A 19,393-nucleotide genomic window follows, 5' to 3' on the forward strand; every position below is an offset into this window, starting at 1 on the left:
GAGACTGTCTCAAAAAAAAGAAAAAAAAAAAGTGCCATCACCAAAGACTGTCACACTGGGAGTTAGGGCTTCAACCTACGGATTTGGAGGAAACACTATTTAGTCCATAATAACTGGAGAACTTGAATTTAGAAGATGGGGGTTGGGGCCCAGCACAGTGACTCACGCCTGTCATCCAGCACTTTTGGAGACCAAGGTGGGAGGATCACGTGAGGTCAGGAGTTCAAGACCAGACTGGGCAATGTAGCAAGATTCCATCCGTACAAAAATTAAAATCAGCCAGGTATGGTGGTGTGTGCCTATAGTCCCAGCTAGTCAGAGGCTGAGGCAGGAGGATCGCTTGAATGCATGGGTTCTAGGTTACAGTAAGCTATGGTTGTGCCACTGTACTCCAGCCAGGGGAACAGAGCAAGACCCTGTCTCAACAACAACAGAAGAACAGGGAGATGGGGGTCGGGTGCTGACTTCACCTGAATTTCACTGTGTGCTTTTGTGTAGCAAGCCTGCCGCCCTCTGTGAGCCTCAGCTTCTCGACGTGTAACAAGCGGCCAATTGTATGGGATTGTCAAGAAGCTGAAACGAGATCCTGGCTGGAGGGTATTTTATGAACTACACATTCCTACACAATTATAAAGACTTAGTTATTTGTCCTATCCATGGATCACCTGGAAGATTACAATGTGATTTAAAATGCATTCTGTCATTCAACCGACATGCCGTGAATTTTTTTGTCATTATTTCTCCAGAGATACCCAAAGGGAAAGTTTGTTTGTAATTTGTACCCACTCCTTGTAGAAAGGATTCAGGCAACCAATGATGAAAACACCCCGGCTTGAACGAGAAGGTTCTGCCTGTCACTTCTCACAGAGGCTGCAGAAAAGGCCCAGAAGGTTCTGCCTGTCACTTCTCACAGAGGCTGCAGAAAAGGCCCAGAAGGTTCTGCCTGTCACTTCTCACAGAGGCTGCAGAAAAGGCCCAGAAGGTTCTGCCTGTCACTTCTCACAGAGGCTGCAGAAAAGGCCCAGGAGGCTGTTGATGACGTGAGCGACCACCAGGAGAAGCTGGAGCAGGCTGATGCACAGAAGGGCGGAGAAGAGGGACACATGCCAGACAACAGCGGTAGAGGGCTCCAGGCAGACGGAGTTCCAGAGCAAACGGTCATACAGATAATTCCTATCCCAAAAAATCAGGAGACCAGGGGTCGGGCAATAAGTAAGGAAAGCCAAACAGGCAACCCCAGTAGAAAACGGGAGCCTCTCCTGACTGGGTCATGGGACTGGGCTCCTGAGGGTGACCATTCCTGCTGCCTTTGCAATTTTCTGAGCATCAGAGGAGCAAGATGCTAGGATGTGTGACCCAAAGGAACTTGTAGTTCATCTGTGTGTCTTTTTGTCTCTCCCTCTCTCTGAAAAGACTAAGCCCGAGCCTCCACCCATTTACCTACTATGCAGGTCTTTGAATGGGTAACCATATTTCCAAGCTTGTGTCTGATTGAAGGATGAAGTGTCAAACATGCAAAAAGGACCATCTTTCAGAGCAGCTCCAGAAGTGACAAAGCAAATCAGGGCTCCAAGTAAAGCCAGGCCACTTGACAACAGAGCAGTAAGCACCTGCGGAGGGAAGGAGAAACGGCGAGCTGAGACGGGGTCGCGGCTGGGGAGCCTGTGGGGCGGTCTGCACAGGTCTAACGTCTCTGGTCTCAGGCGTTCTTCTGTCCTGTCACGGGGGAGAATTCTATCCATGGCACACAAGATAGAAGCATCACCCACAGTGGGGAGGCCAGTGAGCGGTTTCCAGGTAGAGCCAGGAAGGGCTGGGAGAGAAAGGACCAAGAAGGAGAATCGCAGACTCTTGGCCCCGGATCTCCCTGACTCAGCAAGTTCGCCTGAGCTGCTCGGCAGGTTGGCATCACAAACCTTTTGCGGATTACAGCCATTCAGCCTCTGAGCTAAAGAGGCAGGTGATCACAGGCCCGCCTCTGACTCTTCTGAGGAAAAGGTGCATTTTCAAAAGTTCCAGGCTCCCAACTTTGATTTTTCTTTTTCAAATCAAGGATAAAAAGAAGGAAGGCAGGGAACGAAGGAGGGAAAGAAGGAGGAAAGAAGGGAAGGAGAGAAGTGGGAGGGAGGGAAAGAAGGGAGAGAAACAGCGAGAGAGGAGCTGCAGTCAGACTCTGAAATGACTCCACTTCTGTTGCTGCATTTCTCCAGCCAAGAGCTCCCGTGGCGATCAGTGTGTGCCCTCACTGCCCTCCCAGAAAATAACTGGGTTTCCTTCCTTGACAGGTTTCTAGCCTGCTTCTATATTGCCTGCCTTCCTCTCTCCCTCCTTTTTTGAGATGGAGCTTCACTCTTGTTGCCCATGCTGGAGTGCCGTGGCGCGATCTCAGCTCACGACAACCTCTGCCTCTGGGTTCAAGCAATTCTCCTGCCTCAGCCTCCCGAGTAACTGAGACTACAAGTGTGCGCCACCACACCCAGCTAATTTTTGTATTTTTAGTAGAGACGGGGTTTCACCGTGTTGGTCAGGCTGGTCTTGGACCTTGTGATCCGCCTGCTTCAGCCTCCCAAACTGCTGGGATTACAGGTGTGAGCCACTGTGCCCGGCCCATATTGAATTCTTTCTTAGGGTTCTAGATATTTTTCTCCCTCCTCCAAAAATGTGTATTTTAAAAATCTGAATAACACCTACATAGCGTTTTCTTCAGAGTCATGGAGTCATCTTCCCATTGATGTCAAGCTGGTTTGGAGTTGGGGAGGGACTGGAGAAAGGTGTATAGTAAGTTTTGACTCTGAGTTAAAAGATTGAAGATGAACTAGTAAGCCTAGGGCAGTGGTTCCCAAAATGGGGTCCCTGTCCAGCTGCATTACATCACCTGAGAACTTGTTAGAAATGCAAAACTTCCTCCTCCCCCTGACTCCTGAATCAGAAGCTCTGGGGAGGAGCCCAGCAGTCCATGTGCTGGCAAAAGCCCTCCAGGTGGTTCTGATGCACATTCAGTGTCAGAACTACGTGCCTCAGGGAAAACCAGACGGGACTGAGAACAGACAGTACATGAATGAGGACAGTGAAAGAAATGTGCAAGTGTTTATTTATTTAGAGACGGCGTCTAGCTCTGTCGCCCAGGCTGGAGTGCAGTGGCGCCATCTCGGCTCACTGCAACCTCCGCCTCTCGGGTTCAAGCGATTTTCCTGCCTCAGCCTCCCAAGTAGCTGGGATTACAGGCCCCCACCACCACACCTGGCTAATTTTTGTATTTTTGGTAGAGACAGGGTTTCACCATGTTGGCCAGGCTGGTCTCGGACTCCTGACTTCAGGTGATCTACCCATGTCGGCCTCCCAAAGTGCTGGGATTACAGGCGTGAGCCACCGTGCACAGCCTATATTTAATTTTTTAACATGTAACTGAGTCAATGGGCTTCCCAACACGTGGGCTGCAGATATCAGAGCAGGCTGTTGAGTTACCGTAAGGCCACAGATTCATGTCTGAGACCGAGTGTGTGTGTGTGTTACACACATATACTGAGATCTTTCAAGTTTATACAGTTGCTGCTATAATTAATAAGTTACAAATTTATTCTGGGCCTCAGTTTATCTGTAAAATGGAGGGGTTAGATTAGAATCTAGTGATTAGATGATCTCTGGAAAAGTTTCCTGTTCTAAGAAAATATTAGTTAAAATAACTAGGAAAATTTCCATCAATGACACGATTACAGTGTCATAACTCAGTCCATATTGCCCAGCACACTAAGAGAATAACAGTTCCTCCCACTGGTACAGACATCTGGGCTTCACTAAGCACTACTCCCTTGACTTGCTCAGCTCCCATTTTACAGATGAAAGCCTGAAACTGGAAAGATGAAGCAACTTGCCAAAGAACTTAGCATTACTGAGGGTCACAGTGAGGACCTGACTTCAGGCCCCAAGACCAAAACTGCCTCTTTACCATCCTGCCTTTAGAGTAATAGAGGTGGAGACATTCTCGGTGTTAGAAGAGTGGAATCTGGTGCTTACGCTTCGACAGAGCCCACTCTTACTGAAGCAGCCGTATCTCCAGCCCTTCAAGGAGATGAGGATAGCGGCAGTGAGTACCTGCAGGAGAGAGAAGAATGTTGAGATGAGGAAATTTACTTTGCCAGCTGTTTCTAGGTGCTGCCCACAGCTGTTGAAATAGGGTGGCTGGGCACCTCCCATGAACTCAGTTGTCCTCTTGACTCTGACTCCGGGGACCCACAGTTGGATGACTAGCCTGATCTAACGCTGTGGATGTGTGGATGTTAACTTTCACACCTGACCTGCCTGGTCCCAAGTTAGTCTTCCTGTCTCTTAAAGCTTCTGCAGATCCAAGACCAGCTTGTTAGAATAAACTTTACTGCAAGGAATCAAAACACTTCCCGTGCCACCTTCCTGCTCCCCCTCCGGGATCTCTTTGAGAGTTCGCGTTCAGGGAACCCCAGACACTTACCATGAGGCCTCCTCCCCAGAGCCCAGTTCCCAGCATGGCGTGCTTGCCAATGAGGCCCCTCAACAGGTAGGTCACATCCCAGTTAGGAAAGAGGAGTGCCATGTTGGCCCCAGCAGCAAACAGGGCTGCAGTCCCAAGGCTCAGCCCCAGGATACGGGAGCAAGTCCGTGAGCTTGCAGGCGTGCAGGGAGAGGACAGCATTCTGGAACAGAGAGAGAGTCGCGGCAGCGCTGCTGTCGCTGCTGTCGGGGGATGGTCCGTGAGCATGCTGGCATGCAGGGAGAGGACAGCATTCTGGGACAGATAGGAGTCGGGGCAGCGCTGCTGTCGGGGGATGGGGAAGGGAACTCCAGCAGCATGTGATGGCTGGGGGAAATACTACAGAAACCGCCACCTTCCAGGGACAGACCAATGAGCCAAGCAACCGGCTTAAAAACTCTGCTCCTTAGGAATCTTCCCCAGGGACTAGGATTTAATTGTTTCCTTTTCTGCTAACCCCTGTCCACACATACATAGTTTGCATTCCATCATATTTTGTTTATGCCTCTATTACAGCCAGTGATTATTTCTATCCAACAAAAAGAAATGTTTAAAGGTGGCTTCATGATGTCCATTGTCCCTACTTCTTTTTTTTTTTTTTTTTTTTGAGATGGAGTCTCGCTGTGTCGCCCAGGCTGGAGTGCAGTGGCTGGATCTCAACTCACTGCAAGCTCCGCCTCCCGGGTTCCCGCCATTCTCCTGCCTCAGCCTCCCGAGTAGCTGGGACTACAGGCGCCCGCCACCTCGCCCGGCTAGTTTTTTGTATTTTTTAGTAGAGACGGGGTTTCACCATATTAGCCAGGATAGTCTCGATCTCCTGACCTCGTGATCCGCCCGTCTCGGCCTCCCAAAGTGCTGGGATTACAGGCTTGAGCCACCGTGCCCGGCCTGTCCCCACTTCTATTCAGCTTTGCGCCGGTCCTAGCCAGTGCAGTACGAAAATAAAAGGAAGCAAAAGCCATACAGATAGGAAAGAAAGAAGTAACATTGCCGGCCAGGCGTGGTGGTTCACGCCTGTAATCCCAGCACTTTGGGAGCCCGAGGCGGGCAGATCATGAGGTCAGGAGTTGAAGACCAGCCTGACCAACATGGTGAAACCCTGTCTCTACTAAAAATACAAAAATTAGCCAAGCATGGTGGCAGGCGCTTGTAATCCAGCTACTGGGGAGGCTGAGGCAGGAGAATTGCTTGAACCCGGGAGGCGGAGGTTGCAATGAGCTGAGATCATGCCACTGTACTCCAGTCTGGGTGGGTGACACAGCAAGACTCCATCTCAAAAAAAAAAAAAGTAACATTGTTATTATTCACAGATAATGTGATCACATTATGTAGAAAATCCTAAACATTATTAGAACTAACAGGTGAGTTTAGCAAGGTCATAGAATAAAAGATTAATATACAAAAATTCTATTCTATTGTATTTCTATATACAAGCAATGACAAATTGAGGATTGAAATTAAAATATATTTACAATAGCATAAAAATATAATACATATGGATGAATTTAACAAAATATCTGCAAGACCTATATAGTAAGAATTGCAAAGCATTGCTGAGAAAATTAATGGAGACCTAAATAAACGGAGACACATACCATGCTCCTGAACCAGAAGACTCAAAATTGCTAACATGTTCTCCCTAAATTGATGCATAGATTTAAAGCAATCTCAGTCAAAATCCTAGGAGAGTTTTGTTATAGAAATTGACAACCTGAATCCAAATTTATATGGAAATGCAAAACAATTTTGAAGATTAGCCAAAGGAATTTTGAAAAACAAAGCTGGAGAACTTACGCCATGTGATTTCAAGACTTATAAAGCTACAGTAACTGAAGACACTGAAGTCACCGCGTAAGGAAACATATACGGACTACTGGACTACTGGAACAGGCTGGAGCTCAGAAATAGACCCAATCCATGACAAATGATTTTTTTTTTTTCTTGAGATGGAGTCTCACTCTGTCACCCAGGCTGGAGTGCAGTGGCGTGATCTTGGCTCACTGCAACCTCCACCTCCTGGGTTCAAGCGATTCTCCTGCCTCAGCCTCCCAAGTAGCTGGGATTACAGGTGCCCGCCAGCACGCCTGGCTAATTTTTGTATTTTTAGTAGAGACGGGGTTTCACCGTGTTAGCCAGGACAGTCTTGATCTCCTGACCTTGTGGTCCACCCACCTTGGGCTCTCAAAGTGCTGGGATTACAGGTGTAAGCCACCGCGCCCGGCCGATAAATGATTTTTTAAGAAGATAACAATTCAGTGGGAAAAAGTCTCTTCCACAAATGGTGCTGGAACAATACATATGCAAAACAAAACTACCTTCACTGTTACTTCATAACAGATTCAAAAATTCACTTGAAATGGAGCATGGGTCTAAAAGCTTTATAAAATTTCTAGAATAAAACAAAAACACTGGGACCTTGGGTTAGATAAAGGTTTCTTAATAAAATGCAAAAAGCACAATCCACAGAACATGATTAATCAGACTGCTTAAAATTTAAATGTCGGCTGGGTGCTTGCCTATAATCCCAGCTACTCGGAGGTTGAGGCAGGAAAATCGCTTGAACCGAAGAGGCAGAGGCTGCAGTGAGCCGAGATCACGCGACTGTACTCCAGCCTGGGTGACAAGAGCAAGCGACTCCATCTCAAAAAAAAAAATCAGGCCGGGCGCGGTGGCTCACGCCTGTAATCCCAGCACTTTGGGAGGCCGAGGCGGGTGGATCACAAGGTCAGGAGATCGAGACCACGGTGAAACCCCGTCTCTACTAAAAATACAAAAAATTAGCCGGGCGCGGTTGTGGGCGCCTGTAGTCCCAGCTACTCGGGAGGCTGAGGCAGGAGAATGGCGTGAACCCGGGAGGCAGAGCTTGCAGTGAGCCGAGATCGCGCCACTGCACTCCAGCCTGGGCGACAGAGCGAGACTCCGTCTCAAAAAAAAAAAAAAAAAAAATCATGCTAAATGAAATAAGCCAGACACTAAAGGACAAATATTGATTCCACTTATATGAAATATTCAAAATAACAAATTTACAGAGAAAGAAAGTAGATTGGAGGTTACCAGGGACTGTGGGGAGGACAGAATGGGGAGTTATCGTTTAATGGTTACAGAGGTTTGGGGTTTTTTTTTTGTTTTTTTGGTTTTTTTTGAGAAGAGTCTAATTCTTGTCACCCGGGCTGGAGTGCAGTAGCACGATCTCAGCTCACTGCAACCTCTGCCTCCCGGGCTCAAGCAATTCTCCTGCCAAGTAGCTGGGACTATAGGCGTCCGCCACCACGCCCGGCTAATTTTTGTATTTTTAGTAGAGACGGGGATTCACCATGTTGGCCAGGCTGGTTTTGAACTCCTGACCTCAGGTAATCCACCTGCCTCGGCCTCCCAAAGTGCTGGGATTACAGGCGTGAGCCACCACGCCCAGTGGTTTTGGGGGTTTTTTAGAGATGCAGTCTCAATATGTTGCCCCAGCTGGTCTTCAACTCCTGGGCTCAAATGATCCTCCAGCCTGAGCCTCCAGAGTAGCTACGACCAGATTTGGGCCACTGCCCACAGTTTAATGGTTACAGACTTTCTGTTTGGGGTGAAGAAAAGTTTTGGAAATAGATAATGGTAATGGTTGTACATCATTGCAAATGTAATTACTGTCACTGAATTGTACACTTTAAAATGGTTAAAAAGACAAATTTGATGTTACATACTTTACCACAATAAAAAATCAATTTAAAAACTTGCAATTACCCAAATGTGGTAATCCCAGCACTTTGGGAGGCCAAGGCAGGTGGATTACCTGATGTCAGGAGTTTGAGACCAGCCTGATCAACATGGTGAAACCTCGTCTCTATTAAAAATACAAAAAATTTGCCAGACGTGGTGGCAGGCACCTGTAATCCCAGCTACTCCGGAGGCTGATGTAGGAGAATCGCTTGAGCCCAGGAGGCAGAGGTTGCAATGAGCAGAGATCTTGCCGTTGCACTCCAACCTGGGCAACCAGAGTGGAGCTCATATATATAAATAAATATGAATTAAAACAGGACTAGTAATATTTGGGCAGACGCACGTCAATGTGGATCTGAAAAAACTCAGCGTCATGACATCCCCAGGAAGTGGCCTGTTGCCACTGTGCAGTTCTGTTACATGTCTGTCTCCCCTTAAGGCTCTTTATTTATTTATTTTTAATTTTAAAAATTTTATTTTTGGCCGGGTGTGGTGGCTCACGCCTGTAATCCCAGCACTTTGGGAGGCTGAGGTGGGCATATGACCTGAGGTCAGGAGTTCAAGACTGGCCTGGCCAACATGGTGAAACCCCGTCTCTACTAAAAATACAAAACTAGCCGGGTGTGGTGGTGCATGCCTGTAATCCCAGCTACTCAGAAGGCTGAGGCAGAAGAATCACTTGAACCCAGGAGGCAGAGGTTGCAGTGAGCCGAGATCGCACCACTGCACTCCAGCCTGGACAACAAGAGTGAAAGTCCGTCTCAGGAAAAAAAAAAAAAAAAAAATGTAATACAGGTGAGGTCTCCTTATGTGGCCCAGGCTGGTCTCAAACTCCTTGGCTCAAGGGCCCTCCCACCTCAGACTCCCAAAGTACTGGGATTACAGGCATGAGTCACTGCACTTGGCCCCTTTAGGCTCTTGACACTCCTATAACACATTGCTTTGCACTTAATCAGAAATATGTGTATATAGGCTGGGCACAGTGGCTCATACCTGTAATCCCAGCACTTTGGGAGGCTGAAGTGGGTGGATCATGAGGTCAGGAGTTCGAGACCAGCCTAGCCAACATAGTGAAACCCCATCTCTACTAAAAATACAAAAAAATTAGCCGGGCGTGGTGGCGGGTGCCTGTGGTCCCAGCTACTCGGGAGGCTGAGGCAGGAGAATGGCATGAACCTGGGAGGCAGAGCTTGCAGTGAGCCAAGATTATGCCACTGCACTCCAGCCTGGGCAACAGAGTGAGACTCCGTCTCAAAAAAAAAAAAAAAGGCTGGGCGTGGTGGCAGGCACCTGTAATCCAAGCTACTCAGGAGCTTGAGGCAGGAAAATCACTGGAGCCCGAGAGGCAGACGTGGCAGTGAGCCCAGATCACGCCACTGCACTCCAACCTGGGTGACAGAGCGAGATTGAGAGCGAGAGAAGGGAGGCAGGTAGGCAGGCAGGCAGGCAGGCGAAGGGAAGGGAAGGGAGGAAGGAAATTTTATATATATATATATATATATATATATATATATGATATGGATCAGAGGCTCTCTCTATATATGCACACACACATACACACATATAATGTATAATGTGTGTATATATGTGTATATGTACGTACACACACACGCAGTAGTCCTCCATATCTGCAGCGGATATGTTCCAAGAGCTTCAGCAGATACCTGAAACCACAGATCATACCAAACCTTGTATATTCAGATGCTTCTCCACTTATCATGGGGTCGTTCTCCTATAAACCCATTCTAAGTCAAAATATCCTAAGTCCAAAAGGCATTTAATGCTGGCAACATAGTAGACAGTACCTGACTCACAATGGTTCAACTTAGGATTTTATTTATTTATTAATTAATTATTTATTTATTTATTTTGAGAGAGGGTCTTGCTCTGTCACCCAGGCTGGAGTGCAGTGCACAATCATTGTTCACTGCAGCCCTGATCTGGGCTCAGGCGATCCTCCCACCTCAGTCTCTCGGGTAGCTGAGACCGCAGGCATGCGCCACCATACCTGGCTAACTTTTTAGTTCTGTAGAGACAGGGTCTTACTATGTTGCTCAAGCTGGTCTCAAACTCCTGGCCTCAAGTGATCCTCCCACCTCCACCTCCCAAAATGTTGGGATTACAGGTGTGAGCCACCGCGCCCGGCCCCAACTTACTTTTGACTTTATGCGGTGCAAAAGCAATGAGTATTCAGTAGAAACCGTAATCCTATCATAACGTGTAAGGAGTTAACTTATGATGGAGTTAGGTCCCTAGAAACCTGTCGTAAAGTTGGAAAATTAGAAGTCAAACCTTCATAAGTAGAGGACTGTCTGTACTATGCTTTTTCGTATACATACGTACCTATAGTAAAGTTTAATTTATAAATTAGACACAGTAAGAAGTTCACAACAACCATAATAAAATAGAACAGTTGTAACAATATACTGTAATAAAAGTTATGTGGATGTGGTCTTTCTCATTGAAAATATTTCATGTAAGTTTTTTGAACTGCAGTTGACCACAGATAGCTAAAACCTTGGAAAGCAAAGCTGCAGATAAGGGGGGATTACTTTACATCACACATAAATAATGAAATATTTCAGAGCACAAAGAATTAAACATTGGGGGAGGGCCAGGGCTGAAAAACTATCTATAGGTACTGAGCTCACTACCTGAGTGACGGGAATTACTCATATCCTAACCTCAACATCACACAATAGACACATGGAACAAACCTGCGTATGTATCCCCGAATCTCAAAAGTTGAAATTATATTTTTAAAATTTGCATCAAAGGCCAGGCATGGTGGCTCATGCCTGTAATCCCAGCACTGTGGGAGGCCAAGGCGGGCAGATCACTTGAGGTCAGGAGTTCAAAACAGCCTGGCCAACATGGCGAAACCCCATCTCTACTAAAAATACAAAACTTAGCCAGGCGTGGTGGTGTGCACCTGTAATCCCAGCTACTCAGGAGGCTGAGGCAGGAGAATCGCTTGAACCTGGGAGGCAGAGGTTGCAGTGAGCCAAGATAACACCACTGCACTCCAGCCTGGACCACAGATCGAGACACTGTCTCAAAAAAAAAAAAAATTGCATTAAAAAAGAATTAAACATAATGAGTAAACTATATGTGTAACTTGTGTGGGATAATTAACACCCATGTAAACACAACCAACTGTAAAACATATGTCATTACCCATCACATCATTGATGCTCCAGGTGTGTCCTCTCCAATCCTGCCTTCTTTCTGGATTCCTTCCTAGGAACCACTATCCTATATTTCATCTTCATGATATCCTTTTAAAAACAGTTTTACAACTTAGGAACTCAAAATTTTTTTAGAAACTTGGTTTGTCGAGTGTTTTCTATTTTTTCAGACCGTAGTTTTTTTTTTTGTTGGAGACGAAGTCTCGCTCTGTCGCCCAGGCTGGAGCAGTGGTGCGATCTCAGCTCACTGCAACCTCCACCTCCTGGGTTCAAGCGATTCTTCTGCCTCAGCCTCCCCAGTAGCTGGGACTACAGCCGCCCACCACCATGCCCAGCTAATTTTTGTATTTTTGGTAGAGACGGGGTTTCACCATGTTGGCCAGGCTGGTCTTGAACTCCTGGTCTCAAGTGATCCGCCTGCCTCAGCTTCCCAAAGTGCTGGAATTACAGGCGTGAGCCACCGAGCCCGGACAGACTGTAGCTTATGGTAAAGACGACAAACACTGAGAACACTGAGCAGACTGTTTAGTTTGGGGGTATGCTTTGGCTCCTCTCCCTCACCCTACCCCACAGCCCTCAGTGACTTTTGCTTCCTCTAATCTCAGCCCATGCTCATCTCCTGCCCCTCCCCTCCCCAGAGGGAACTTTTGGCTGCAATTCTTCGATTTCGTTATGATGAGTTGCCTTGACCGCATGCCCTGTCCATTGGGTATTAGCCCTCCAAGCCATGTCTTCCACAGTGAATAAAGAGCTTGTCCCAGATGAAAAGGAGTCTGGATCTCAGCAGAGGGGAGGGGTGTCCTGGGAGGGTGGGGGCCGGAGAGGGGAGGGGTGTCCTGGGAGGGTGGGGGCAGGAGAGGGGAGGGGTCACGGGGAGGGTGGGGGTAGGATATGAACCAACGGTGACCCTTACCCCTGTGACCCAAGGGTCCTGGGGCAGGATGGGGTCAGGAATCAGGAGGGATGGGGTGTCTCTTCCCCTGTCACCCCTCTGGCTGGCAGGCCACTGGACTCCTCAGTCACAGCAAGGAGCCTGTCCTGCTCCTGAGAGCAGGGTGACTGTGGAGAACGGCCCCCCTCACAGCGGCCCACAGTGCTGCGATGCCCCCCGCATGTCCACGCAGCCTCCCTCCGAGATGGTCCCATCATGCAGTGCGAGGCTTTCAGTGTGTAATTCTGTGTTGAGGCAAATTAACCACCCAGGGTGTCAGCAACTCTCAACTTTAACCCACTGCCCACTCAGATGACTGACGGGGGCCCAAGGAAAGATGGGTGTGTGGTGGCCTCTCAAGCGGGCGCTCTAGATCATAGGGCCAGGAGACGCCCTAGTGCAGGAACGCATTTAGTGCCTTCAAATCACACCACCTTTGAGAAAGGCCTGTCTAGACACTTCACCAACATCAACCCCCTGACAATCTACACAAACTTTCCCATCAGAAAAGTCTTTTTTCTTTTTTTTTTCTTTTTTATGAGACAGAGTTTCACTCTTGTTGCCCAGGCTGGAGTGTAATGTCCCGGTCTCGGCTCACTGCAACCTCCACTTCCTGGGTTCAAGCGATTCTCCTGCCTCAGACTCCTGAGTAGCTGGGATTACAGGTGCCCACCATTACGCCCGGCTAATTTTGTATTTTTAGTAGAGACTGGGTTTCTCCAGGTTGGCCAGGCTGGTCTTGAACTCCTGACTTCAGGTGATTCACCCGCCTCGGCCTCCCAAAGTGCTGGGATTACAGGCGTGAGCCACCGCGCCCGGCTCAGAAAAGTCTTAAAGGGGAAACTAAAAATGATGGACAACGAGGGGAAAACTACCAGCTGGAGCATGGCTTTTGAATGAGTGGAATTCAGAGGCTGGCTGTCCGCCAATCAAACACTAAAAGCGCTTGCCGTCGTGTGAATTTCACCTCCTCTTCCTGACTTTATTCCCCCTAGAAATCATAACATTTGGAGAAACGCTTCCAAAAAATGTGAACCAGGAGGTGAGCAAAGAGGTGGGCTAATTTGATATCTGAAGAGACAAGCAAGATCAGAAGGTAAAACATGAAAACCAGGCTGTTGGGGAGTTCCTTGTTCTGTCCTGAGGTCCTGGCTAGGTGAGCAAGTCATCGGCTACATGTCAGGGCAACAACAGAAGTGATCAGCTCAATTCCATGGAGGAAGAGAACGCACATTCTCTACCCCTGTGGATCTCCCTCGCCACCTAGCAAGCCTTTTCTTTCATTCTTTCTTCAGTCAGATGTTTATTAAGTGATCATTACCTGACAGGCACTTGCTGGGGGCTAGGGATATAATGATGAAAAAGATGTAATCCCTTTTCCTGAGGAGCTTAAAGTTTACTGGGGACGCAGCTAAGGCAAAAAGCAATTCTGGTTTTTTGTTTGTTTGTTTGTTTGTTTTTTGAGACAGAGTTTCGCTTGTCGCCCAGGCTGGAGTGCAGTGGCACAATCTCGGCTCACCGCGACCTCCACCTCCCGGGTTCCAGCGATTCTCCTGCCTCAGCCTCCCCAGTAGCTGGAATTACAGGCACGCACCCCCCCAGCTAATTCTGTATTTTTAGCAGTGACGGGTTTCACCATGTGCGTCAGGCTGGCCAAAAAGCAATCCTAATGAAGTGTGGTGAGTGTTAGAGCAGACACGAGCAGGGCCGGGGAAGGCCCCGACCCCAGTAACCTCAGGTGACTGTGAGGGGATGGTCAGGCAGTTGTTACTCTGTCTTTCTAAAATAATAATTGGTCACAGCCAGCGTCAGGGAAAGGCAGTCTCCCAACAGATGGAAAATACCTGAACCTGGTGATCAGTAGCTACCTGATAAGAGCTCAGGGGCTGGGCGTCAGCGCTCCAGCAGGTGCACTAAGAAGCAAAATGGCGGAGTTTAGCTGGTTCGTGACGGTCCTCTAGCGCCGCTCCGCTGCTAAGGGAAAAACGCCTCAAGTGAGCATGCGCAGGACTTCAGTAACCCCACTGCGCATGCGGCCCCTCCCAAGTGCCTGTGCGGCAGACTTTGGGGCGTGCGGACAGCGCATCCCAAGGGAAGATCAGGGGAGAAGAGATGGAGACCGCGGAACCATCCCCATGTAGAAAACCCAAGTCAAGGGCTGAACAGCACGCTTGGATCTCTCAAGTCGCGCACTTGGCCCTCTTCCAAGTGTACTTTACTTCCTTTCATTCCTGCTCTGAAAGTTTTTAATAAACTCTCACTCCTTCTCTAAAACTTGCCTCGGCCTCTCCCTCTGCCTTAAACCCACTTCTGCCCCTCAGCTGAATCTTTCCCCCAGAAGGCAAGGACTGAGTTTGCTGCAGACTCTGGATTCGCCGCTGGTTGCAGTAAGTACCAGGCAGAGGCATCCAACTTAAGGCGTCATGGAAGCCCATGGAGGAACCGAATCCTATCTGGCAGAAGCAAAACGCAGCCTCCCGCAGGAAGGGCTGCCCATGCCCACACTTGATGGACAGTGAGGTACTAGGCAGGGAAAAGTATCCTAGGTGCAAAGGCCGGAAGTTGACAGACTGAGGCAAAAGGAGAAGGTAAGTGAATTGTGCAGTCACACAGCCGCCAAGCTGCAGAGCCAGGCCCGCTGGAGTGGAAACGTGCACTCTCGTCTGTGAGGCTGCGCTGTCCCTGGCCGTCACCTCACCCTTTCATCTCTGCTTACCTGCATCTGCTGTCAAGGCTCAGAATGGGAGAGAAAGAACCTGGAGCAAGGCTGCCTCTTCAGAGGGGGCTCCGCTCCTGCAGCCCCGGGGCTGGACCTGAAGGTTGTCTTTCCAGGACTCTGTCCAGGAGGGCCAGGGAGGCTCTCTATATACGCAGAGGTCACCCAGGCGTGTGTGTGCGCCCACGCCCCTGCCCACAGCCTGCATTGAGGGCGCTTCCGCTCCTTGGAGCGCCCTGTCCTGATGACCCACCCTCTGCTCATTTCCATGTGATTCTAAGGCAGGAAACAGGAGGCCTCATGAGCTCCACGGTCCTGATGAGTCACTGGATGCACCCGTGAGAAACACCTCACCCTCCGCTCTCCCCAGGCAGCAACGCTTTCCACACCCCAGCTGTTCCTGTCCTCATCTGCCACCCCGCAAAGAATCTGGGCTCTTTGGCAGAACAGCACCAAGCGGGGCAGCCACCCCTTTTTCCTCATCACTCTCCTTACCTTGCCCTTGGCTGTCTCGACGTGTGGCATGGTTCCTGTACTGGACTTCTAACTTTTTTTTTTTTTTTTTTTTTTTGAGACAGGGTCTTACTCTGTTACCCAGGCTGGAGTGCGGTGGCGTGATCTCGGCTCACTGCCAGCTCCACCTCCCACACTCAAGCAATCCTCCCACCTTGGCTTCCTGAGTAGCTGGTACTACAGGCACCTGCCACCATGCCCGGCTAATCTTTGTATTTTTAATACAGACGGGGTTTTGCCATTTTGGCCAGGCTGCTCTCTGACTCCTGTGTATTTTTAATACAGACGGGGTTTTGCCGTTTTGGCCAGGCTGCTCTCTGACTCTTGACCTCAGGTGTTCGCCTCAGCCTCCCAAAGTGCTAAGATTACAGGTGTGAGCCACCACACTCAGCCTCCTAACTGTTTTGTTCAAGCCCCAGGCCACTATCATCTTGTACCATACTCTCACCAAATTTCTGAGGATTTTGTGGTGCTCTCTGCATGGGAGATTGGTGACCCTCTATGGACAAGCTCCTATTCAAGACTCAGTTCAAACATTCCCAGTGAAGTCTGCCAGGATTTCTTTCTTTTTTTTTTTTTTTTTTTCTTTTTTTGAGAAGGAGTCTTGCTCTGTCGCCCAGGCTGGAGTGCAGTGGCCGGATCTCGGCTCACTGCAAGCTCCACCTCCCAGGTTTATGCTATTCTCCTGCCTCAGCCTCCCGAGTAGCTGGGACTACAGGCGCCGCCACCTCGCCCGGCTAGTTTTTTTGTATTTTTTAGTAGAGACGGGGTTTCACCGTGTTAGCCAAGATGGTCTCGATCTCCTGACCTCGTGATCCACCTATCTCGGCCTCCCAAAGTGCTGGGATTACAGGCTTGAGACACCGCGCCCGGCCTGCCAGGATTTCTTTACTCTGAGTTAGATACTTCTTTCTCTATGCTCCCATTGTGTTTTAAACATCTAGATATTATAATGCATGTATACAGTAAAAGTGCAGAAATCTTTTCTTTTTTTTTTTTTTGAGAGGGAGTTTCGCTCTTGTTCCCAGGCTGGAGTGCAGTGGCACAATCTCACCTCACCGCAACCTCTGCTTCCCTGCTTCAAGCAATTCGCATGCCTCAGCCTCCCAAGTAGCTGGGATTATAGGCATGCGCCACCACGCCTGGCTAATTTTGCATTTTAGGTAGAGACAGCGTTTCTCCATGTTGGTCAGGCTGGTCTCGAACTCCAGACCTCAGGTGATCTACCTGCCTTGGCCTCCCAAAGTGCTGGGATTACAGGTGTGAGCCACAGTGCCCGGCCTAAAGTGCATAAATCTTAATGATAAAATCTGATGAATTTTTACATGTACACCCAGGTGAACCAGCACACAAATCAAGATACAGGACATTCCAAATCCCCACAGGCTTAATTGTGTCTCCTGTCATTCATATCCCTTGTCCCCTGTGTTAACTTTCATTTTGGCTCTTACAATAATTGGTTAGGTTTCAGTTGTTCTTGAATTTCACATAAATTCAATCAGTTTCCTTTTTTAAAAAAAAAAACAAACAGGATTTTGCTGTGTCATCCAGGCGGGAGTGCAGTGGCACAATCATGGCTCACTGCAGCCTTGCCCTCCCAGGCTCAAGTGATCCTCCCACGTCAGCCTCCCGAGTAGCTGGGACCACAGGCAAGCATCACCACGCCAGCTGATTTTTTTATTTCTTGTAGAGATGGGGTCTCACCGTGTAGCCCAGTCTGGTCTCGAACTCCTGGGCCCAAGTGATCCTCCTGCCTTGGCCTCCCAAAGTGCTAGATTACAGGTGTGTGTCACTGCGCCTGGCCCAGTGTGGCTTTTGTGTGTGGCTTTCTTTACTCAATATTCTATATGCAAGATTCATCCATCATGTAATTTATTCTTTTATTGCTGAGTATTATTTCATTGGATATTACAACTTTTTCTACTCTTGATGGACATTTATATTTTCAACTTTTGCCTGTTATAAATAATGCTGCTATGAATATTATTCTACATGTCTTTTGACAGAACTATGCACTAATTTTTCAGAGAATATACTTAGGAATAGCATTGCTATCATAGGGCAGGTGAATATTTAATTTTGGCAGATATTGCCACACAGATTCCCAAAGTACTCCTACTAATTTACATGTCCACCAGCAGTGTGTGGCAGTTTCCATTTCTACACATTCTTGCAAACATTTTTAATTTTAGGCATTGTGGTGGGTGTTTAATGTAATCTCCTTGTGTTTGAATTTGCATCTTCTTGATGAGTAAGCACCTTTTCATATATGTATTAGCCATTTGAAGATCCTCTTTGAGAAGTTCCTGTCCATGGTTTTTGCCCATTTTTGGTTATCTTTTTTTCTTACTATTTTCTAGTTCGTTATAATTCTAGGTATGAGACCTTTATCAGGTAAACTTATTGTGAATGTTTTCCCCCAGTTTGTGGTTTGACTTTTTACTCTCTTTATTATGTCTTTTTTTTTTTTTTTTTTTTTTTTTTTAATTTTTGAGACAGTCTAGCTCTGCCATCAGGCTAGAGTGCAGTGCCACGATCTTGGCTCACTGCAACCTCCATCTCCCAGGTTCAAGCGATTCTCCTGCCTCAGCCTGCCGAGTAGCTGGGATTACAGGCATGGGCTGCCACACTCAGCTAAGTTTTGTATTTTTAGTAGAGACGGGGTTTCACCATGTTGGCCAGGCTGGTCTTGATCTGCTGACCTCGTGATCCACCCACCTGAGCCTCCCAAAGTGCTGGGATTACAGGTATGAGCCACCACGCCCGGCCTTAATTATGTCTCTTCATGAAGAGAAAATACTGATTTTAATTCAGTTCCATTCATCTATCTTCTTTTATGGTCAATACTTCTAGTGTCCGTTTAGGAAATCTTTGCCCACGTCCCACCGGAGTGTGACTCACTTCTCACTTCATGGCTGTGAGGCCCTTGCAGGCAGCGGCTAACTCTGTATGTTCCGAGCTCTGTATGTTCACACAGAGCTTGGAACATGGCAGGAGCTCCAGAATCACTTGATGAATGAATTCATTCATGCAAATGCGTAAAGTAACACACACAGTGTCTGCATGCAGATTTTACTTCCAGTGATGAAAACAATTACTGAGAAAACCCCTGATGCACATATATGAGAAGGGATCATTATAACTGACTATCACAGGTTAATTTTTTAAAATAAAATTGAAACCCTTCATTAATTTTCGTGTCATCCTTGCACAGGAACCATGTTAAACTTCTGTGTTGTCCCAATTTTAGTATATGTGTTGCCAAAGTGAGCACAGTTTAAGTCTTCTAAACTGTTTGTGAGTTGCTTTCTATATAAGAATTTCTTTCTTTTTTTTTTTTTCAGATGGAGTCTAGCTCTGTGGCCCAGGCTGGAGTGAGTGGCCGGATCTCAGCTCACTGCAAGCTCCGCCTCCCGGGTTCACGCCATTCTCCTGCCTCAGCCTCCCGAGTAGCTGGGACTACAGGCGCCCGCCACCTCGCCCGGCTAGTTTTTTGTATTTTTTAGTAGAGACGGGGTTTCACCGTGTTAGCCAGGATGGTCTCGATCTCCTGACCTCGTGATCCGCCCGTCTCGGCCTCCCAAAGTGCTGGGATTGCAGGCGTGAGCCACCGCGCCCGGCCGAACAAGACACTTCTTGAAGAAACCAGGCACGTGAGATGAACAGGCCGCCTGCGGCCCGCGTGGGGTCTGTGTCTTCACTTCCCCGTGGGGAGCCTCTCGCTGCCTCGGAAGAACGGAGCATCCTTTTGGCGGACGGTGCCCGGTGCGGAGTGAGGCTGCAGGCGGCTGCCCGCGGCGGCTCTGCCGGGTGCCCGGGGGGCGCGGACGGGAGTC

At 48.3% G+C, this 19,393-nt stretch overlaps 1 protein-coding gene and 1 non-coding gene across 14 annotated transcripts; both read right to left on the minus strand.

The window, feature by feature from the left end:
- Positions 1-584: 584 nt before the first annotated feature.
- Positions 585-15,191, minus strand: TM4SF19 (transmembrane 4 L six family member 19). Of its 13 annotated transcripts, none has more exons than XM_077990793.1 (7): positions 15,045-15,191; positions 10,366-10,469; positions 9,813-9,873; positions 4,466-4,667; positions 4,015-4,092; positions 1,445-1,610; positions 585-1,173 (listed from the first exon to the last, which is right to left on the minus strand). In XM_077990793.1, the coding sequence occupies exons 3-7, from the start codon at positions 9,833-9,835 to the stop codon at positions 947-949; spliced, it is 696 nt and encodes a 231-aa protein (XP_077846919.1). In that variant the 5' UTR covers positions 9,836-9,873; positions 10,366-10,469; positions 15,045-15,191; the 3' UTR covers positions 585-946.
- A 3,535-nt stretch (positions 15,192-18,726) lies between these two features.
- Positions 18,727-18,831, minus strand: LOC114676503 (U6 spliceosomal RNA). The gene has a single exon (XR_003727574.2). It is a non-coding gene; the product is annotated as a U6 spliceosomal RNA (small nuclear RNA).
- Between the last annotated feature and the right edge of the window lie 562 nt (positions 18,832-19,393).

Source organism: Macaca mulatta, chromosome 2, assembly GCF_049350105.2.
Source record: "Macaca mulatta isolate MMU2019108-1 chromosome 2, T2T-MMU8v2.0, whole genome shotgun sequence".
Taxonomy (NCBI): Eukaryota; Metazoa; Chordata; class Mammalia; order Primates; family Cercopithecidae; genus Macaca; species Macaca mulatta.